Source organism: Podarcis raffonei, chromosome 15, assembly GCF_027172205.1.
Source record: "Podarcis raffonei isolate rPodRaf1 chromosome 15, rPodRaf1.pri, whole genome shotgun sequence".
Classification (NCBI taxonomy): domain Eukaryota; kingdom Metazoa; phylum Chordata; class Lepidosauria; order Squamata; family Lacertidae; genus Podarcis; species Podarcis raffonei.
The window spans coordinates 35,464,382-35,487,772 of NC_070616.1; the positions used below are offsets into that span (position 1 = coordinate 35,464,382).

Below are 23,391 nucleotides of genomic sequence, written 5' to 3' on the forward strand. Positions count from 1 at the left end.
TAGCCAATTGGTGCTGTGCAATCCCAGCTTCTGCTGCAAACCAGAATAATAGGTCCTGTCTCACCCCAATCCCAAAGAGAAGACTTTTCAAGTGCATCTAATTTTTTGTGCCTGGGATGTTATGAGGGGCAAAGAGATGAAAAGAGACTCTCATATATATATATATTCTCAACACCATGCACAGAAACACTGGAAAACAAGCATACACTGAGCCAGACAGAACATTGGCCTGTCTAGCTCAGTATTGTCTACACTGACTGGCAGCAGATCATCAGAGTTGCAGGCATAGGGCCTGTGAGGGCTTGAAGCAGGAGCCTTCTGGAGATGTTATAGTAAAGTGGAACCTCGGGTTGCAAACATGATCCATGCGGGAGGCACATTCGCAGAGTTCGCAACCTGCAACTCCACATTTGCATGCACAGGTTATGCGATTCGGCGCTTCTGCGCATGCGCAAAGTGCGATTTAGTGCTTCTGCGCATGCGCAAGCACCAAAACCCAGAAGTAACCCGTGCCGGTACTTCTGGGTTCGGCGCGGTCCGTAACCTGAAAACGCGCAACCCACAGCGTTCACAACCTGAGGTATGACTGTACTGATTTACAGCCCTGTAGCTTATTTCTCTTGGGAGAAAAGCAATTACAAACCTAGACAGCATCTTAAAAAGCAGAGACATCACCTTGCCGACAAAGGTCCGTATTGTTAAAACTATGTGTTTCCCAGTAGTGATGTATGGAAGTGAGAGCTGGACCATAAAGAAGGCTGATCGCCGAAGAATTGATGCTTTTGAATTATGGTGCTGGAGGAGACTCTTGAGAGTCCCATGGACTGCAAGATCAAACCTATCCATTCTGAAGGAAATCAGCCCTGAGTGCTCACTGGAAGGAGAGATCGTGAAGCTGAGGCTCCAATACTTTGGCCACCTCATGAGAAGAGAAGACCCCCTAGAAAAGACCCTGATGTTGGGAAAGATGGAGGGCACAAGGAGAAGGGGACGACAGAGGACGAGATGGTTGGACAGTGTTCTCAAAGCTACCAGCATGAGTTTGACCAAACTGCGGGAGGCAGTGGAAGACAAGAGTGCCTGGCGTGCTCTGGTCCATGGGGTCACGAAGAGTCGGACACAACTAAACGACTAAACAACAACAACAAAGCTTATTTCCAGGTGGGATTCAATCAGATGCTGGCAAATTCAGGTTGTGTGACTATAATTGATTCTGCAGCAAACCCACTTCCTTAATTGACTCTGGAACAAACCCACTTCCTTAAAAGTTTGAACTTTTTGCAGTAGGAAAATGCATTACAAAGTGTCAGATTAACACAAGCCTTTGATACAACATCCTCTATCTTCCCCACAAATAAGAATGAACATGCATGAAATACCTGACACCACCTGATCTCTCTACAAAGAAATCAGGACAAACCCTCAACAAACTGGTCACCTAAAATTCCCATGGCTAGAGCTGTAGTGCAACCGCAAACTACACACTCCTCCTGCGATTTGTTTTCCCTGCTTCTCCAACAAAAGCAATTGTTAGGAAGAAGGGATTTGCATCTGACCAAAATAACCCAACAGTTAACACTGTGTGGATGTGGCAGCAAAGGGAAAAGTCCACACACTTGTGACAGCAAAGAAGAGGAAAGATTAGGAGCAGACAGTTCCAACAGTTGCCTGCCATGTCTGTGTATTCATTCATTCAAACAATTTATATACTACAATACTCTCCAAGTGGCTAACAAAGCAAAAAGGTTTGTTGTTGTTGTTGTTGTTTAAAGCCCAGTTCAAGGTATAAAATCAAACTTCAGTTAAAATGCCTGCTGGATTTATTTATTTTTTTAAAGGTCTTCACTGGGTGCCAGAAATTCATTGGACTGATTCCAACTGGAAAGGAACTCCATATAATTGGGCCCACAATACAAAAGGCTCCTGCTCAATATGAGCAACACATCTGAGCCATTGGGAACCACTAACTGTGACTCCCTCAAAGACCTCAGTGATCAGGCAGGGTTAAAAAGGGTTAGGGGGTCCTTAAGGTATCTTGGACCCCAAGTGATAAGGGCCCTGAACATTAATGCAAGAGCCTCAAACCTGGCCCAATTGTGTATGGGCAGACTTTTGAGCACTGGAGCTGTGTACTGGCGATCCCATTGGTGCCCGTCTATCCTGGGAGACAATTAAGAGTGTGCCTTTGGGGGTCAAGAGAGTTGGAGAGTTACAGCACCTGCTATGGCTGTAGAGACAGGGAAGAGGTATGATTTACTGCAGCTGAAACTCTATACCAGGCACGTCCAGCTGGTCAATCGCGATCTACTGTCCGATGGTGGGGTGTTCCTTGTCAACAACTCTGGTCCATCCCCCCTAAAAGAAGCTCAATGACAATGGGTAGATCACTGCCAGATTTATTATACCCGGAGTAGATTGCAGTCTCCAGAGAGTTGGACGTGGCTGCTCTATACACACTGCCCAGGCTTGCTGCTAACTTCAGTGCTGCTAACACAGAGGTTTGACTTCACCCCTGGAGGCGCACTCCATTGTCTCTCGAGACAGATGGATACTAACAACAACAGGGGCACGTGAAGGCATCCAGTTTCGCTGGTGTAGATGCGCAACTAATCCAGAATGCGGGAGTTAGACTGGTGACTGGGGGCGGCCGCCGAGACCATATAACACCGGTCTTGAAAGACCTACATTGGCTCCCAGTACGTTTCCGAGCACAATTCAAAGTGTTGGTGCTGACCTTTAAAGCCCTAAACGGCCTCGGTCCAGTATACCTGAAGGAGCGTCTCCACCCCCATCATTCTGCCCGGACGCTGAGGTCCAGCGCCGAGGGCCTTCTGGCGGTTCCCTCATTGCGAGAAGTAAAGCTACAGGGAACCAGGCAGAGGGCCTTCTCGGTAGTGGCGCCTGCCCTGTGGAACGCCCTTCCAGCAGATGTCAAAGCGATAAACAACTACCTGACATTCAGAAGACATCTGAAGGCAGCCCTGTTCAGGGAAGTTTTTAATGTGTGATATTTTACTGTATTTTTGGTTTTTATGGAAGCCGCCCAGAGTGGCTGGGGAGGCCCAGCCAGATGGGCGGGGTATAAATAATAAATTATTATTATTATTATATTCTTCTCGCTGCACTCCTTCCACCCATCGTTCTTCTTCTGGTCACCACTGTGAATGATTGTCTCCAGGCACTGCAGTTGCCTGCAAGGGATTCCTACATGGCCACACTGATGTTGCCAGGCTTAATGTCACATTTGCAAACATCTTTGTAACGCAGAGTTGGTTTGCCAATGGGCCTGGTGCCTGAAGCCAGCTCCCGGCGGAGCACATCCTTGGAGATCCTGCCATCTTCCATCTGTGGGCATGACCGAGCCAGCGTAGATGTTGCTGATGATAAGTCTGTCCCCATCCATGGTCAAACCACAGCATTTTGCATGAGCTGGAGCTTCTCACATGGATGCAGAAGAGCATTAGGGAAAGACTCTGCCAGAAGGAAAATCCACGCTTTCCCTGGCTTGGCGGAGCTGGAGCACAGAGAAAGATTTCTTCCTCTCCAGTGCAAGGCTCTACTACTCATTCAGCAATGACAGAACATTTCTTCTGCTGTTTGACAGAATTCCACAACACTTATTGAGTGCGGTTTGAAACTGATTTGAGCATTTTAAACAGAACTATTGGGTAAAATCTCTTCCAGCAGAGATTCAACTGGCATCAGCACTTTTGACTTTCCTGAAGGCTTTGTTTATGCTGACAGGCCTAATCCTGTCCTTATAGCCAGTCATTGTAATAAATGTTCTGTACAGGTTTTAATGTACCCCCTCCACCAAAAAATGTTTGTATTTTGCTGCTAAGCACCCTGATATTTTATAACAGAGCAATATATACATGGATTTATAAACAAACAAACAACGTAAAAACCAACAGGAACATAGAAAGCTGCCTTATAGATTTCAGTTCTCACATAACCATAAGCTATGGCAGGGGTAGGCAACCTAAGGCCTGGGGGTTGGATCCAGCCCAATCACCTTCTCAATCCGGCCCATGGACAGTCCAGGAATCAGCGTGTTTTTACATGAGTTTTTACATGTGTGCTTTTATTTAAAATGCATCTCTGGGTTATTTGTGGGGCTTAGGAATTCATTCATTCCCCCCCCCCCAAAAAAATATAGTCCGCCCCACCACATGGTCTGAGGGTCGGTGGACTGGCCCATGGCTGAAAAAGGTTGCTGACCCCTGAGCTATGATATATGGCCAGGTGGGAAGCCTCAGGACAAGAGGCCTTCTGTCTGGCCCTCAGGAATCTCTCCTGGCGACACACCTTCCTTTGCCCTGCTTCACACCCTCAAATGCTTTGGCAGGGCTGGGATGTAGCGTCCTTGGAGAATTGAGAAGAAAACAGAAGGAGGAGAGGAAATGGCGAGTGTTCGCTTATTCATCCCATCTCTGGAACAGAAATCAATACAGCTAATACAATAGTTTTTTGCTGTTGCAGTTGCTTTCAAGCCACAAAAAACAACATAATTGATTGCTTCACACACATACACTCTTAAATTGTGTTTACTATGAACTGAAATGAATGGGGTGAAACAATGCAATCGCAATGTAACTTATTTACGGTAATTTACATAATTAATTACATCAATTATGGCGGTTAACTAATTTCACCAGAACAGACAGCAGGACGAAATAACACTGTTTATGGCAGAGGATGAACTGCAGCAGAATGGAAACAGTGCTGCTACATGTGATGAATACAGGGCGGAACAGAAAACCATGCCCTCTTTCATCCCTAGATAAAGCGTCACACCACTTGTCCCATTCATTTTCCCCTCTGGCCACACCCACCAAAGGCAAGCAGCCCGCAGAAGGGGGCCTATGAAGGATAGGGACCCTCGGGCTAAGAAAGGGGCCCCATCCCTACTCATCGTGCTTCCCTGGGTCAAACAGCTGCCTGATCATTAAGAAGGGGACTTTGTAAAATGACCCCCTGCCCAAAGACTGACTGCAAGCGGAGCCAAGACACACATCTTTTATGAGCAAGATCAGCCCTCCATCCAACAGTAAGGTCAAATTTGTGGCTTTGCATCCTCTTCTCCCTAAATTGTGCCCAGAAACCATTTCATGAAGTGGAACTGAGCTGGAATATTTTTTAAGTGCCTGTGGGAGGGTCCTTGAGGCTTGCAACCATTATGTGGCTACATGTGGCTGTTCTTCTATGCCAGAGCTTTTCTTTTTGGGAGTGGGGAGGTGTTGGCCAGCATTCACATTGCCCAGAAATCATGGTGCAAATGACTCAGGGATTTTCCTGAATCGGCTGTCTTCTGACATGCCAGCTCCCTCACCTCCCAGGATACAGCTGGTTAGGAATCTAATCCCTCCACCACCGCAGACTGGCTCTTAGAACATGCAGAAAAACCACTTTTGTTGCGATCCACTAACATTGCTGGTGGTAAAAGGTTTGCCCGGGTGGAAGCTGATTCCCAGTGCTTTTCCAGCTGCACTGGCTCCCGGTGGAGTACAGGGTCAGATTTAAGGTGCTGCTTTTGACCTTTAAAGCCCTTCACGGCCTAGGAACCTCGTACCTACGGGACCGCCTCTCCCAGTATGCCCCACGGAGAGCCTCAAGGTCCACAAATAGCAACACCCTAGAGGTTCTGGGCCCTAAGGAAGTTAGATTAGCCTCAACCAGAGCCAGGGCCTTTTCCACACTGGCTCCAGCCTGGTGGAATGCTCTGTCTCCTGAGACCAGGGTCCTGCGGGATCTGATTTCTTTCCGCAGGGCCTGTAAGACAGAGTTGTTCCGCCTGGCCTTTGGCTTGGAGTCAATTTTATTCCCTCCCCCCCCTTTCTTTTTTCCTTTCGCCACCTGTGATGAGGCTGCATTTTAATGTTTTAATGTTGTATTTTAATCTTGTTTTTTAAGTTGTATTTCAATCAACTTGTTTTTATTATTGGTTGTTAGCCGTCCTGGCTGGGGAGGGCGGGGTATAAATAATTTTTTAAAAAATTATTATTATTATTATTATTATTATTATTATTATTAGTATTAGTATTATTATTAAGTTAAATCAGGCGTGGTAATTTCTTGCCAGCCTGAGAGCCACATTCCCTTCTGGCAATCCTCCCTGGGGCCACATGTCAATGGTGTGAGGCCAGAGGCAAAATCAGGAGACACAATAAATGTAATTTTTACTTTTGCATAGTAGCCTAGTTTCTGCATAAACTCTTACAAGTGAGATGCACTGTCGATGACGGCTGTTATGGGGGTAACCCTGACCAGCACGAGCTCCTATTGCACACCTTGCCTCAAAATGGTGGAGGATCAGGAAGCTGGGCCCATTTTACAGACAGAAGCATCTCATGCTCTGCAGCCTACAGTGATCTTGTCCATGTAAGCACCAACGATTCTTTCCCCCTCTAATAAACAATTAGTTGGGCCCCAAAAGCCACACAGAGCCCAGTCAGCATCAGCTAGGAATGAGGAAATCTGTTCATTTTGGGTTCTCTCAGTTTTGCACTTTTTCCTGTCTTGAATTCAGTTCTCCACATTTTCACATCAGTTTGTGATTTTCTTTTTAAGTCCTCATAAAAGTTTGTCTGTATTTTGGTGCAAATCTCTCTTAATATACCTATGACTATGTGCAATTTTGCTTAATATACACTTATCTGCAAAGCAGGTTCCCCAAATGTATTAATGATATTTTCACTAATGTATGTCTGTTTGTGCACACTTTACACTAGGACATGCATTTTGGTACAGATTACTTCACTGCAGAACTACACTGCAAATTTAAGAAAACAGCAGATTGTGAAGGAGGGCTGCATTTCAGTTCTTCTATTGTTTCAGAGAGTTAAAGGCAAACTGAATCACATTTCTCCTGCATCCCTAGTGCCAAGCTTTAGAAGAACTATCCCTCAGAGGCAAGCTTGCTCTGGCACGCAAGAAGTCACACTATCCTTGCATCTTGGCCATAGTGGCAGAAGACCCATCATCAACAGTCTCTCAGGATTTGCAAAAGCCAATTCCTACATTTTCTCTCTCCCCACACACAAAAGAAAAGCTCATAGCCCAATAAACAAGCAAACATGCAAACAAACAAACAAACAAACAAACAAACAGCTGGAAATTCATCAAGAATGGATCAGGCAAGAGAAAGACACAAAACAGGCCTCAGTTCAAGTAGGCCTGGAAATTGGTCGTAAGATGAAGCTATCTTCTTTTCCCTCCCACCCCTCTCCCCGCCCACCAACAGTACCTAACCCCTCCTAGACAATACGCAATTTCAGAGCAATCACGCTGCGTCCATAAACGAGGCCGGGCTCAAGAATTCCACATCTGGAAGAGGTTTGAGCTCTCCTGCGTGATAGACAGCGCGGCTGGCTATGACCTTATACAGCTATCTGTCTCTTGTTAGGAATACAGTACTTTTTCCATTAAGCTATTAGCACAGAGGTCAGCCAGAGAAGGAGGGAATTAAAGCCTTGTTAATACATGCCCAGATAGGTCCTGCAACCTCACAGCAACTCCAGACAAGACATCGCAAGCTGCCTGATGGGCAGGACCAACAGCAGCACGCCAGCCCTGTGTAGGCGCAGATCTTGCAGCTGGAAGAAGATTGTGGCCAGTGTCCGTCCCCTCCATTGCAGAAAGAAACTGGTCTCACTCACTGCAACCATTCCAGATAAGGACGTTCCCCTCTCTCCACCCCAAAATATCCCAGACAGTGGATCTCCCTCCTCACAAAGACGCCTCTGCCACAAACATTTTACATCTTTTGTCAGCTACTAAAGATGCTCCTGCATGGGACGCGGGTGGCGCTGTGGGTAAAAGCCTCAGTGCCTAGGACTTGCCGATCGAAAAGTCGGCGGTTCGAATCCCCACGGCGGGGTGAGCTCCCGTTGCTCGGTCCCAGCACCTGCCAACCTAGCAGTTCGAAAGCACAATTAAGTGCAAGTAGATAAATAGGGACTGCTTACCAGCGGGAAGGTAAACGGCATTTCCGTGCGCTGCGCTGGCTCGCCAGATGCAGCTTCGTCACGCTGGCCACGTGACCCGGAAGTGTCTCCGGACAGCGCTGGCCCCCTGCCTCTTAAGTGAGATGGGCGCACAACCCTAGAGTCGGACACCACTGGCCCGTACGGGCAGGGGTACCTTTACCTTTACCTTTTTATGGATGCTCTAGTCTACCTTGGTCTTTGGATGTGAAGCATGTGTTTTTGTGGTCCTTCCTATGAATAGTGTCATTATCCATTGTATCTGTTTTGTGCTTTTATTGCTGCTTTACAATTTGTTCATTAATCATTATTTTGTAATTGTATTCTCCTTCATGCAACTTGCCTTTGAGTCAAGGGAAGGAACACCAGAAATTAAAAAAGATTTTCTGGCTTATCATAGTTTATCTGGAATGAGCAGTGTATTGGTGCACCATTGGTGCCCGACTGATACCACTTCACTCCTTGCATGAGCAGGATGAACAAACCAGGAATCCTTGGCTGTCCGTTGCATCCAGACCAGAGGCAGTGGTTTGTTCCCCTCTAACAAGCATTGGAGATGCGGGTGGCGCTGTGGGTTAAACCACAGAGCCTAGGGCTTGCCGATCAGAAGGTCAGCGGTTTGAATCCCCGCAACGGGGTGAGCTCCATTTGCTCGGTCCCTGCTCCTGCCAACCTAGCAGTTCAAAAGCACGTCAAAGTGCAAGTAGATAAATAGGTACTGCTCCGGCGGGAAGGTAAACGGCGTTTCCATGCGCTGCTCTGCTTCGCCAGAAGCGGCTTAGTCATGCTGGCCACATGACCCAGAAGCTGTACGCCAGCTCCCACAGCCAATAAAGCGAGATGAGCACCGCAAACCCAGAGTCGGCCACGACTGGACCTAACGGTCAGGGGTCCCTTTACCTTTAACAAGGCTTGGTTGCTAGCCAACCTCAAGCCAGGATTTGGTGTTGCCTTCCTGAACACAGCCTGCTAGTGAGTAACAAACCATAGTCTCATCCGCTTAAGGCAGATGAGTGAAGCTTGGCCAAAAGAGCCTGACAAGTCGAATGGGAAAGGATGGAGATGCCACACTGCTGTGCTAGAACTTCAGGCCTTTCCACGAAGCTGATTTGGCTGGCGATTCAGGACAGGCAGAAGGAAGTACTTTTCCCGCATGGCACAGAGCTAGCTGATGAAACTCACTGACAAACAGTTTGACTGTCGGAGCTTAGATGGCTTCAATAGAGAAATAATGTTTATGGAGACCAGGTCTATCAGTGGCTATTAGCCACAGTAGCTAAATGGAACCTCCAGTCTACCACTGAATCCCAGTTGCCTTTTGGGGAAACAATCCAGATGGGCTGTTGATGGCATGTCCTGCTATTGAGCTTCCCAAAAACATCTTCCTAGCTATTATATGAAGCAGGATGCTGGCCTTTTAAGTTTGGTCCAGAAGGGCTCTATAATCTTTGTATAGAATCCAGGTTTTGGAAAATTGGAGTGGTGAAATATAATAGTATGAAATGGCCTCCCTTAATCAATATTCCTTTGTCAAATAAACACAAAATCATACAGCAAAGATGCTTTTTGAGGTCTCATCCCAATTTATGGCCACTATGCTTTCAAGAAACTATGTGTTGTTGTTTTTTCGTTGTTTCTTCGTTTGTTTTTTTTACAATAAAAGGCACAGAGAAGATCTAGTCTTAGCCAACATATTGTATTTGTAGGTGTGGCTGACTCAGAAATTAGCCACAGTTGCTGTTAAGTTGTGGGTGAACATATCAGACGACACAGCAATTCTTCAAACAGCTCTTGTTTATTCACAGGCCAGAACAGAACTGAACTGAAGGGTTCAGCCAGCCTGCTTATATAGAGCTCCACTAGAACGCAACAGTAACCACTTTCTGTAACTATCCAATCACTGAACGTCACTTTCAATCCCTTATTTGCATATGTGGACCTGAGTGAAAACTATCTACAGTATCCCCCTGCTGGCCCAGGGTGAGAACTTCAGTACATAACAGTTGCTAAGAGTCTTTGACAACAAAAAAAGGCATGTGGCTCTCACAGCTGGAGAATGCACTGGGCCACCTGTGCAAAAGTAAAGGCTTGTTAACTGGAAAGCAACCTGCAGCAAGAGGATTAGCAAGGATTGAGACACCCATGCCATGTAACTGAAATCGTAAACCATGTTTTGGAGTCATCCAGATAACAGCTTCCTGCCATAGTGCAGAACCAAACCTGGGGGAAATGTACTGGAAGGAAACCAAGTTCCTTTTCCTCCACCCACTCCCTGCCATAGAGTCATTCCATGGCTTAAATGGCTTTAAAAGGGGATTAGTCAAACGCAGAGAGGAGGAGGAAGATACCATATTGGCTCTCCTATAATTATATACCAATAGCGAACTCATTTGCCACATGGGGATCCTTATGTAGCCAGAACAGAACCATCCGTGCCTCAATGCTTTGCAGAGGCGCACAAACCCAAAAGGAAGGAGGAGGGCCCTAAAACAGCTCAAAGGACAAGTAAAAGGAAGCATTTCTTCATGTAGTGCATAGCTAAACTGTGGAACTCACTCCAGCAGGAGGAAGGGACTCCTACCAATTTTATAAAGGGATTAGATAAATTAATGGAGGTTAAGGCTGTCAATGGCTATAAATGTAGAAACACGGCAGAAAAGGAATGGAATAGAGACTGGGGGGGGGGTCTGTTTGTTACTCCCAAATTTCACCTTGCCTCCATTCTCATCACAGATCATCTCCACACTAAACTCTTACCATTCATGTTCTAAAACACTCTGAAGACCATTTTCACAAATGTGCTTTAGAGCAGGCATCCCCAACCTGCGGCCTTCCAGATGTTTTGGCCTACAACTCCCATGATCCCTAGCTAACAGGACCAGTGTTCAGGGATGGTGGGATTTGTAGTCCAAAACATCTGGAGGGCCAAAGGTTGGGGGTGCCTGCTTTAGAGGACAGAGGCACACATCTTGCTTGCTCTGCCTGAAGTTGGTTCTCGGCTGAGCAGAATTTCCACCGATTGCAACAAGCATGAGTTTTTATTTTATCATTATCTTTTAAATCCCTCTTTCAGAAATTCAAGCCAAACTGAGAAGTAAAGCAGCAATAAAAATAGGAAACGGAAATGAACTTGGAACACCAGAATAAACATACAATCAGAGGCATTTGAATAGCTGCTGCCTGGCCAAATGATCTAAGCTCAGAAACGATGCAGGGGGCTTTGATTTAGCCCTCCTATTTGCCGTGTTTTATATCTGATCTGGCCCTGCGCAGTATCCTATATCAATTTTAAGGGTTACAGCAGAAGTCAGGCCCTCCAGATCAGCTCTGGCTCCCATCAGCTCCATCCAGTCGGTTGTCCCTAAGGATGGGCAGATTCAGTTCATTTCAGTTTCTCTTGGCTTCTCATTTTCCCAATTTTAATTTTATTTCGCCACATTTCCACATCAGTTTGCCATTTTATTTTTAAGTCCTCATGGAAAGTTCATCAGCATTTTTGCAAAGTGATTAGCATTTAGTGTGACTCTCACCTAACATGCATGTTTTTTGCAAAGCGATTTCCCCCGATCCAATGCATTTTTGTTTTTTACTGTTGTGAACCTTGCAATTACAGCTGACTTGGGGCTGGGGAAGCAGCAGTCACTGTCTGATGAGGGAGAGGATGCCGTCACAGAAGAACCCTACGAGGGAGGACGGGCTCCCTGCTCCTTTGCCTTTAGAGACTAGGGAGAGGAAAGCAGTCCCGTCAGGAGGGGAGGCTAGACAACTGCAGAGGGAAGAGGAAGAGGCTCTCCTTCCCGTCACCTAGAATCTGGTCCTGCTCAGGGCCGTCTTAAGCATATCCGGCACCGTGGTGCAAAGCTCCCTCCGGCATGCCCCCCCCATTTCCCAAAGTTTTTTAGGGAGGACAGCGCTGCCGGCAGGGCTGGAGGAGGCGGGCAGCAGCTGGAGGGCAGCTCCTCCAGTTGGGAAGAGATGGAGGCTGAACGTGGCACCTCCCGGCTCAGCTGGCCACTTCGTGCCACGGTGGCCACGGCAGACAGAGGCTCCGGGTGCAGCGCTGCTTCGGCGCAGCATGGTGGAGGCAGACGAGGGTGGCAAGCTGATGCCAGGAGGCGCCACGTCTAGCCTCCCTGGCCCTGCACCACTAGCACCTATGGGTAAGACACCCCTGGTTCTGCCTGCCCCGTTGGGAAAAGACCCACACCCCTTGGAGAAGTACTGTATGTGCCTCCATGTGCACCAGTCTCATAGGGAGAGAGAGTCTCTTGAGTGAGCATGCCCATCTCACCTTTAAAAGTTGGTGTGAGCAGCATGATCAGTTGCTGGTACAACTTTTAAGGTTTCTTCCAATCTCAAATCCCTGGTGTCATTGTTGAACTCTTGTCGTGCCAAGTCTCTTATCTTACTCACATGTAAGGGTCTTTGTCGTCGTTCTTGGAACGGGACCCTGGACAGTTGTTCTCACTAATATATATGCACATATATTACCCCAGCACATCAAGTATTTTTGTGCACATTACTTGGCTGAAGAAATGCATTGCAAAATCCAAAGAAACGTGAATTCCGAAGGATAGCTGTGTCTCAGAAAGTGCAAACTGAATTGAGTTTCTTTCCCATCCCTAGTTGCACCCCAGCAAAATAGGGAAGGCTACAGGTTTCCCCATCCCTGCTTTCCCAAACGACCTTTAGATGATCTAGCTTCATCAATTTAACTATACTGTAATATTTAGGTTGCAATCCTATACAGTACTAAGGTCTCTGAAAGTAAGACTTACTGAACTCAGTATGGCCTGCCTGCCTTTGACTGGGGACATATGTGGCACTGTTGCACTGTGTGCTATATACCGTATTTTTTGCACCATAACACTCACTTTTTTCCTCCTAGAAAGTAAGGGGAAATGTCTGTGCGTGTTATGGAGGGAACGCCTACGGGTGGCATGCCTACGGATTTTCCTCCTCTAAAAACTACGTGCGTGTTATGGTCGGGTGTGTGTTATAGAGCGAAAAATACGGTAATCATGAAGTCTTGTTAGCAGAACAGAAAGCTAGGAATTATTGCCTTCCTCTCCCCACCCACCCCTTTACAAGACCTGGTCCTGAGAGCAAGGTACTAATTTTTGTGTGCATCGCGCCGAGTTCACCAATGTTGAGCCAAAATTCAACTCTGATATTTCCCTGAAGTTTGCGAACACATTGAAAAATAAGCATGCAAGAACACAGTGGCATAATTTCCCATCCTCCATTAAAGGAAAATTGGCACAAAAGGTTGGTTGACTACTCCACCACCTTCCCCATTTTTGCAAGAGGAAGTGAGAAGTTAGCAACTGCTGTTTCTGGATATCATCTCTGATTTTCATTACGTGCAATCATCAAGTTTCATAGAGGGGCAGAATATATTTCAAGCCATAAAAGAGTGACATCTAAGCTCAGCCAAATTGTGTGCATGCTCCTGGCACTTGCAGTCTTATAGCACACTCCTGTAACCACAACTGCTGCAAAGAAGTAAGTCCCATTGAATCCAGTGCAGTTTAGCCCCGTACAAGTGAGATTAGGATTGCAGCCTTACTGCCCAGTTACTGTAATTATTCATTATTTATTTCCTGAAACTTTTATATGCAGCACTTGGAATCCATCTCCCCAAATGGCTTTACATCAGTTTAAATACACAATAAATGATAAAAACAAAGACAACATAAGAAAAAACTACAGCAGTAGGAAACAATTTTTTAAAAAGCAAAACCCAACAACTTTAGTACTGTATCCTATTTCCTAGCCCTCGACTTAGGGTTCCCTCCAGACTGGCGGGGTTTTGGGTGTGTGTGCTCTGCAACATATCACTGATGCAATAGTGACGCAACCATGGCGGGTTTAAACTGGACTGTCCACACATGGTTCCACTGCAATGCCTCCCCCATTATTGCCACCTGGTGGGCCACTCAGGCTATATATGGTGCACCAAAAGTGGGAAAAGGAAACCAAATAAAAACACTGCAGAACATGAAAAGTTCAAGGTTTCAAACGGAAGTTGTGGAACATGCACTGGTTGGAAATGAGGCGTGCCTGTGCTGAAACTTCTGGAAGTACAAACAGAACTGAAAGCAGGTTTGCATAGAATTGCCCCAGTACCATCAGCAGCACAAATCTTCATAGCTGCACAATAAAAAGGACATATGGAGGGGACCTTAATTTTAATGTGCTTTAAATTTGTGCTGCAACGTCATTTGTTAAGGGCGCTGTTAGAAGGCTCTTCACAAAGCTCCAGTTCCCAGCGCTCTTATCAAACGACAGATCCCAGGAGACTTTAGGGGAAGCCATGGCTGTTGAAAGTGGCATAAGAATGCTTTAAATGGAGGGTGTGGATGAGACCAGAGTCCCTCCCAGACAGTACAAAAATCAGGATGCGCACCTAGGATTCTGGGATAAAGAAGCAATGGCCGCTCCCGATCTCTGAAAAAACAAAGTACGGCTTCCTGACACACATGTTGAAAGGAAGATTCCAGAACTGTATTTCATAAGTTCCTGTGCTTCCATTCAAACCTTTATATGCATTGCTGGATCATTTGGAATGAATTGTTCGTGTTGAGTATTGAGTTGGTTTAGGAATCTTTTTAGACTATTGTGAAACGCCTCGTTGGCGACAGCTGCCAAGACTCCAATGCATTTATTTATTTATAAAAATCTATTTCCTACCTATTTTCCAACGAGTCTCAAGGCAGCTAACTAGGGTGGTAACAGAAAGAGAACAAAAGCACGATTGCTTAAAGGCTGGAGGACCTAATATACGCTCAAGTTAGCAATATCAAACACTTTTAAGAAGTTCCTGCAGCAAGAAAACTGAGACAGCAAAGATTAACCAAATGCCTTTTTTAAAAGTTGACAGAAAAAGCTGCAGCCCTCCAGAAGCTGTTACATTCCAAATTCCATCAGCCTCAGTCAGCACAACCAATACAGTGGTACCTCGGGTTACATACGCTTCAGGTTACATACGCTTCAGGTTACAGACTCCGCTAACCCAGAAATAGTGCCTCGGGTTAAGAACTTTGCTTCAGGATGGGCAGAATCCGAGACCAGGGAGAAGAGTCGGTGGAGGAAGATTGGAAGAAATTTAAAGACTATTTACAGAAACATTGCAAGATTAATGAATGTTAGAATGATGTTGGAATGAATTTATGTGATTTTAGCAGAAATGCTACAAAGATTTAGGAAAAAACAGACTGTTAATTGGTGAAAGGAGGGAAAGTAAAGTTATATTAATATCAAGATAAATTTACAGGACAAAAATTTGAGAAGAGGGAAAGGATTTGCTGAAATGGATAATTGACCTAGAATACAAAAAAGGTAGGTGTGAGGAGGTCAGGGAAATAAGCTAATGAAAGATAAGTAATGGGAAGATTTGCTGTATTTTTCCTTGATTTTTCTTTTTGCTTAATGGATTTTAATTCTCTGCTCTTTCTTTTTTATTTTTCTTTTTTCTTTTTTGTATTTTATCTTTTTTTTGTTTAAAATGATGTTTTTTCTTTTTTCTTTTTGTACTTCTAAAAATTTTAATAAATATCTTATTAAAAAAAAAGAACTTTGCTTCAGGATGAGAACAGAAATCGTCCTCCGGCGGCGCGGCGGCCCCATTAGCTAAAGTGGTGCTTCAGGTTAAAAACAGTTTCAGGTTAAGAACGGACCTCCAGGACGAATTAAGTTCTTAACCCGAGGTACCACTGTACTCAGGGATGATGGGAGTTGTAGTCCAACAGCATCTAGAAGCACCAATGTAGTGGTCAGAGTGTCAGACCTGAGAGACCAGGGTGCAAATACTCACTTAGCCATGAAACTCATTGGGCAACCTTGGGCCAGTCATTGCCACTCTGTCTTACTACAGGGTGATTGTGGGAATTAAATGGGGGGGGGGGGGTGTGTGAAACATGTTCACCATCTTGAGCTCCTTAGAGAAAATGTGAGATATAAACGCAAATAAATAAATAAGGGGTGCCATATTTCAAAAGGACACAAAAGTTGTTTGTTTTGGGCAAAATTGTTGAGTTTGCTTTAGTTTTGCCTGAAGCTGTTGAGTTTTTCTTTTCGCGCTCGCTCTCTCTCCCCCTCTTCCTCTCTCTCTCTCTCTCTGAAGTTTTAAAGCTATTTTTAAGGAAATTCGCCAAAATATCCAGCTATGTCCAGGAAATTAAGGCAATCCTAAAACAAATTCCCCTGAGGCCACCCTCACAGCAGAACCACTGAAATCAATGGAATTAGGAACCTATGTGGCAAATGAGACTACTCTGAGCATGACTGCATACACACCAGACATATAAAGCATATCCAGAGCTTTTTCCCAGGGGGAACTCACAGGAACTCAGTTCCGGCACCTCTCAGGTGGGTGCCATTGCCATTTTAAGGGAACAGGGGAGATGTTCGTGGTGAGTTCCGGCACCTCTTTTTCTAGAAAAATAGCACTGAGCATATCTGACCCCACCAAGAGTCCTGGAAACTGTAGTTTGCTAAGCATGCAGTGATTTGTGGCTCTGTGAGGGATAAACGACAGCCTTTAAATGTATGGTGCATACTCAGCCAATGAATAACATTTGATATGACTGCTGTGGAATTGACAAAATGAGAGAATATATCTAGTTGAGGGATTGGGGGACGACGATGACACAGAGATAGACCTTTCAGGGTGCCTGCTTTCAAGACACAAGAAGAGCCTGCAGGATCAGGCCAGTGGCCTATCTAGTCCTGATGCCCCAGTGGGAAACCTGAAAGCAGGACATTCTCCTCTCCTGCAGCTTCCAACAGCCTCTGACACAGAGGTGTAAAACTCTGCCCTTAGCAAAGCCAAGGATGTGCCACTATTGGAGCTGAACTTAACCCCCTAATAAACGTAATTTTGTGTGTGCAATTTTGCCTATCGTGTACATTTTTGCAAAGCAGATTTCCCTACTATAATGCATTTTTGGTATGTTATTTTCAATAACAGATACTTTTAAGCCTAGGCACTGCAAGACTCAACTCTCTGTTTCAAGTTGTTTCCATCTGCCAGCAAGGAGAGAAAGACCTGGGCATCTCAGTTTACCCCTGGGTGCAATGTCACCCATTAAGCCTCTGAACTCACTCATCTACACTGCACTCACTGACACGCAAGCACCCTGGCCATGTGGCGGCAAAGGGGGTGACAATTTCCTCCCTTGGAAGAGCAGGGTGCTTTCCAAATCTCAGATTAATTCTACTGGATCCCATTTTTACCATGATGCCTTGGAAAGGCAAAGTGTGTGTGCAGGGGGTGAGTCGAACTGAGGGACGCGCGACCTATTCCGTCCCACTGGGTGCCAAGCTTAGGAGAAGCACAGGGTGCTGCAACTATGACATAGTGAATTGAGCAGAATGGAAGGGGAGAGGCAGGGGGCGCCAGACCAAAGTCCACCCCTGGGAGAGAAGTGACCAGGGAGGGTAATGCCCACCCCAAACACTAAAATGGTTGGTGATGCCCTGGCTTTTAAACTGCTCTGCACAGGGTGTAAAAGGTAAAGGTAAAGGGACCCCTGACCATTAGGTCCAGGCCTGGCCGACTCTAGGGTTGCGGCGCTCATCTCGCTTTATTGGCCGAGGGAGCCGGCGTGCAGCTTCGGGTCATGTGGCCAGCATGACTAAGCCGCTTCTGGTGAACCAGAGCAGTGCATGGAAACACTGTTTACCTTCCCGCCGGAGCGGTACCTATTTATCTACTTGCACTTTGACGTGCTTTCGAACTGCTAGGTTGGCAGGAGCAGGGACCGAGCAACGGGAGCTCACCCCGTCACAGGGATTCGAACCACCGACCTTCTGATCAGCAAGTCCTAGGCTGAGTGGTTTAACCCACAGCGCCACCCACGTCCCCTGCACAGGGTGACTACCTACTACTAAGAAACATGACGTGGATCACATCCACTGCCTGCTCCAAAGACTCCTGGGAACTGTGGTTTACCCCTCACAGAGCTACAGTTCTGAGCGCCGTTAACAAACTACAGCTCCCAGGTTTCTTTGTGCTGTAAATGGATAGTATGGTTGTGATCACGGGGCATTGCTAGAGGGGCACAGGCCCACGATTTGCATAGATATACTAATACATACAGTGGTACCTCTGGTTATGAACTTAATTCGTTCCGGAGGTCTGTTCTTAACCTGAAACTGTTCTTAACCTGAGGTACCACTTTAGCTTTTGGGGCCTCCCGCTGCTGCCGCACAATTTCTGTTCTTATCCTAGGGCAAAGTTCTTAATACAAGTTACTACTTCTGGGTTAGTGGAGTCTGTAACCCGAGGTGTTTGTAACCCGAGGTACCACTGTATGTACGGTAAGGTTACCAGATGTCCCCGGATTTACAAATCAGTCCCCTGACAAAATCCACTGAAGTTGAAAAATGTCCCCGGATTCATTGGGGACGGGGGGAACTGGTGACCTTAATGTACAGATGCCTCTAGGCAAGTTAAGATGGTGAGGGACTGAGGTCTCACAGTGCACCCAGTAATTCTGTAAGCGTTTTTTCTTCTTTTTTCTTTTAATGTTCAGGCCTCCAGGACACCCCTGCTTTGGCCATGTGCAAATGTACCCACATGTGCCTATCCAACCACTGTGATCTATAAATACTTCTAAATAAAGTAAATAAAAGTGTGGTCCCATTAATATTATTCAGTAACCACAATCTTCACTCCCTCCATGCTCCTGAGCATTCAGATGGCATGTCCCTCAGCTGCTCTTTGCTATAATTTGAATAAATCTTGTGGAAGCTAAACATTGGGGCTTCTGGATCAGCTGAAAGTCTCCCGAGATTATCCCCAATTCCAAATAATAATAATAATAATACTGTAATAATTATTGGAGGATGAAGGTCAGAGAGAGGGGATGGAGTTGAGTTCTTTCTTTTCATTTTTTTGAATTGCAGATTTCAAAAAGTGTGGATTTCTACATTGCTATATACGGTACTTTATTACTAAACTTATCAGTCACTTTAAAAAAACACCCAACAAGTAACTCTAACCGACTCATATACAACAAAAAACAGATCCAGAGACAATTTAAGCCAATGAAATTAAGTCAAAAGGATGTTCATGTGTTTTGTCTTTTCTTTTTCTGTAAAAAAAACTCGTTTAAAAATAAGTGAATAAAAAAGAAATTAAGTCCAAAAGGAAAACTGTAACAAAGCTGGTTAAATATTTTTGGATATGGGAAGCAGTATAACCTCCGAGGGCGTTCAAAACGCTCTCCAACTGACCACCGCAAACAGATGTCGGACTTTTTGGCTACAGCCTTTCCGCTTTGCACACGCGCAGCCTCTGAGCATGTCCAGAGCGACATTGCCAGGATCAGAGCCGGGGGCAATTCTGGTGGGGTCTCTGCTGCCCACCCCACCCCGTGAGATCTCACGCCCGCCCGCCCGCGCGCAGTCTCCGCCGGCGCTACTCACAGGGTGACGGTGCTGTTGGGCAAGAGCCGGGGCGCCGGCGGCTCGGCCAGCTCCTCGCCGCTGCAGCTCACCCTCTTCCTGGCCGCCGCCAGCCCCTTGGCCCGCTCGCCCACGCACTTGCAGCCGCGCAGCTGGACGGGGCAACTGCGCGCTCCCCCGGAGCACCACAGCGCCGCCAGCAGGAGCAGCGCGGCCGGCCAGAGCATCCTCGACGGCTCCCGGCAGCGGCACCGTCCCAAGCCTGTCAGCCCATCCTTAGCCGGGCTGCGTCCAGTCCCCAGCCCGGGAGGAGCCCAACAGCCGTCGGGGCCCGGAGCGCCGCGCGAGGATCCCTCGAGGGGGCGCCCGGTTCGGAGGAGGAAGGCGCAGCTTCAGAAGCGCAGGCGGCGGCGACGGCGCGCTGACATGAACCGGGAGGGCGTCCGCCGAGCCCCGGATCCGGCCCGGGGGCTCTTCCCGCCCGTCACACCTCCCTCGAAGGGAGCAACGGCCGAGGCGCGCGGCCGTCTGCCCGAAGCTCGGCTGCGTCCGGCGCCTGCCCGCTGCCCGGGGCTGCGCGCTGCATGGCCGGAGGGGAGCTCTGGGCTCCGGGGCGCCGCCAGTGGGGAATGTCCGGCGGCGGCGGCGGCGCTTGGGATGGGTTGGATCTAGCGGTTTCGGCTGCTCACATTCGCGTCCCTCCCCTCGGTTGCCTGCATGGCCATTCCCGCTTCCCGGCCACCGCGCGGTCCTAGCGCCTCCAGCGCCTTGTCCCTCCGCCAACGCTGAGCCTGGAGTTGGATCCGCAAGTTGTTAGTTCAGGACTCGAGAGAGACGGAGTTTTTTCCTCTTCTGCTGCGAGGGTTCAAGGAGGTCCCCTCTTCTTCCGACGCCTCCCCTTAAAAACAAGTCCTACTGAAAGTGCGTAACTGGATCGAGTACAATATATTCTCCCTTTACAATAGTTTGCATTTTTTTTTCAGACGCCAGACTAAAAGCATTAATGCACGATCGTATCCACGCGGAAGCAAGCCCCGCTGAGTTCCGTGAGATTTGCACCCCGGGTACACGTGTGCTGGATTGCAGTTTCATCCTCACGATTTGGGGGCAATAAAGTGATTTGGGGATTATCCCCCCCGCGCGCGCCTTTCCCCCTTGCAGTTGTGTGTGTCTCTTTTACGCGCGCTTCTCTAACGCTGTATTTGGGGGTTGTAAGCTCAGTGTAGTGTAAGTCCATTAAGGCAAATGAGGCACTGCCCCTGGTGCCCCACCAGTTCCAGTCTGCCCTTAGCCAACCCTCCACTGTCCACCCTTTTCCTTCCATCCTTCCATCCTTCCATCCAGGCCAGAGGATGCGGACCTAACCAGAATGAGTTGGCTTTGCCTGCCATTGGCTCTGGCTCCACCTACTGTTGGTCTCCTCGCCTGTCAGCTGCCTCCTCCTTAGCCTCGGTGTTCTCAGGAGGGAGGAAGAGACAAAACTAGAATTAGTGGGCTCTGTGTGCCATTGGCTCCAGCGCCACCTATGGTTCGGCTCCCTGCCTTTCACCCTACCAGCTGCAGTGGGTGCCATCCGCCCTTGCCTCCTGCCCTGTAGATCCTGTACTGAGTCGAGGGTTGGAGTATCAGGGGTCAGCAACCTTTTTCAGCCATGGGCCGGTCCACCGTCCCTCAGACCATGTGGTGGGCCAGACTATATTTTGAAGAAGAAGAAGAAAGAACGAATTCCTATGCCCCACAAATAACCCAGAGATGCATTTTAAATAAAAGCACACATTCTACTCATGTAAAAACACGCTGATTCCCGGACTGTCCGTGGGCCGGATTGAGAAGGCGACTGGAAGAAGCAAAGATCATCAGTATCAAAACAATGATTCTTCAACATCAACTTCGTTGGACTGGTCATGTTGTGCAGATGCCAGATTATCATCTTCCAAAGCAACTACTCTATTCCAAACTTAAAAATGGAAAGCCTAATGTTGGTGGTCAACAAAAGAGGTTTAAAGATTCTCTCAAGGCAAATCTAAAAAAATGTAGTATAAACACCAACAATTGGGAAACACTGGCCTGTGAGAGCTCCAATTAGAGAACAGCCTTTACCAAATGTCATGGACTTTGAAGGCACTCGAACTCAGGACAAAAGGGAGAAACGTGCTAAGAGGAAGGCACGCTTGGCAAACCCTCACTGTGATCAACTCCCGTCCAAAAACCTATTTCCCCACTGTGGAAGGATGCGTGGATCCAGAATTGGCCTCCACGATCACTTACAGACTCCCTTTTAAGACCGGGTTCATGGAAGACAATCTTACTCGGCTGTGAGTGATCGCCAAAGAAGAAGAAGAAAGAGTAGATGACCTCTGAGGTGCCTTCCAATTCTTGACATTCTAAGATTCTCTAAAAATAAAAATGGAGCAATACATTTCTGCTCCCACCATTCTGTGCATGTTCCTTTGCTGAGCCCTCCTGCCTTCTCCAACTCATTGCCTTTATTTCAGCTCTGACCCCATACACACCAGGCAATTAAAGCACATTTATAACACTTTAAGAATCCTGGCTTCCCTCAAAGAATTATGGGAGCTATAGTTTACCCTCACAGAAGTACAATTCCCAGAAACCATACTTTGATTTATTTTATTAATTTTTTAAAAGAACAGTTGGCCATAGTAAGGGCATGTAGAATCCATTTACGTTGTCCAGTTGTCAAATTCCATATAGTGGAAATGTAGCTCAAAAGAACCAACAACCGTAACAAACAACAATTCCCATGATTCTTTGGGGGTAAGCCATGAGCTTTAAAAGAGCAGTTCCTTCCCCAGTCAACCCCAATGGAGTTGATGGTCCTTGTATGGCTTCTGGGCCAAATCTGTGCTGGGCACATGAAAATCCAGTGCTAGCCCATCCCCACAAACTGGACCCTCTGTTGCAAGGCCTCCAGCAAGTGATGTCTGATGTGGATATGACCTTCAGTATTTCTTGAAAAACTCCGAATTAACAATGCTAACTTGCCTCAACTCTTCCGTATCCTTCATTTGTCTGCTCTGGAACTCCATTCTTTCACTCGGCTTCTCCACATATTATTTATTTAAAGTCCACTGAGACTTCTACTGCCTTCTTGTGTAGCGCAGCCTGTTAGCTGTACTCAAAATCTCTCTTTTTTTGGCAGTGGTGGGCTGGACTACACATTAAAGCACAGCCCATGCATCTGGTGCTCCTCCTCAACCCCATCCCAGCTACTGAGATTTCACTGGGGACATTTTTTGTCTCCCCCCCACTCAATTTATCTTTCCACCATAAGGACTAGCAACTTGTTCATTAGTTTTGGTGAAAACCTCAGGGCATCAACTTTTATACTGGATTCCACTGCCTATGTTTGAGCAGTACACTCCCAAACAAGGGATGTGTCCTATTCACGCACAAGGGCACAATTTTGGAAGTTAAAAAAAACTTAATTGGGAACCACTGTTTTACCCCCAGCCCCCTTAAATCCATTCTAAACATGATTAATGCATCCCTGCCTTTTCCTCTTCAGGCAATTCCTAGGGGCAGGAGCCAGTTCTGCATTCTCTGCAAGGCAAACAGGGTGGCTCTGCTGCCTTCAAATCCTAGAGGATGCTGGTCGGTCAGGGCTGCTGCTGTCTCCAGAGAGTTGTGTGGTACCATCAACTGCGCCTCCGCCATTTCCTGTCAGAGCACCTCTCCAAACAAGTCGGCTCCACAGATGCAAACTGAACAGAAACGTGAAACCCCAGGCCCATCCCTGCCTCAGGATTACAGTTCAAACGCTGCTGCTTCCCAAAGGGGTTGAAAACCATGTAGCCTGAGTTTCCTTTCAACTCTTTCCAAACCCTCTCAACCCGTTCCCAGATAAACACAGACTCCAATCCGTTGGAACCCCTTCTCCGGCAAAAGGCAAACAGAAAGGTGAACTTCTGCGGTGCTGAAATAACAACAGAGGGCTTGAAGATTCTCAGAGCAAGGCTGCTCAGAAAGCACT

The 23,391-nt window shown here is 47.0% G+C and overlaps 1 protein-coding gene across 1 annotated transcript in view; it reads right to left on the reverse strand.

Annotated features, from left to right (window-relative positions):
* ADGRA2 (adhesion G protein-coupled receptor A2) overlaps positions 1–20,139 on the reverse strand; it is a 121,314-nt gene extending 101,175 nt beyond the window's left edge. The window contains exon 1 of the mRNA XM_053366567.1: positions 19,419–20,139. Within this exon, the coding sequence (XP_053222542.1) occupies positions 19,419–19,624 (206 nt within the window). The 5' untranslated portion in view covers positions 19,625–20,139. The remainder of the gene's footprint in view (positions 1–19,418) is intronic.
* Between the last annotated feature and the right edge of the window lie 3,252 nt (positions 20,140–23,391).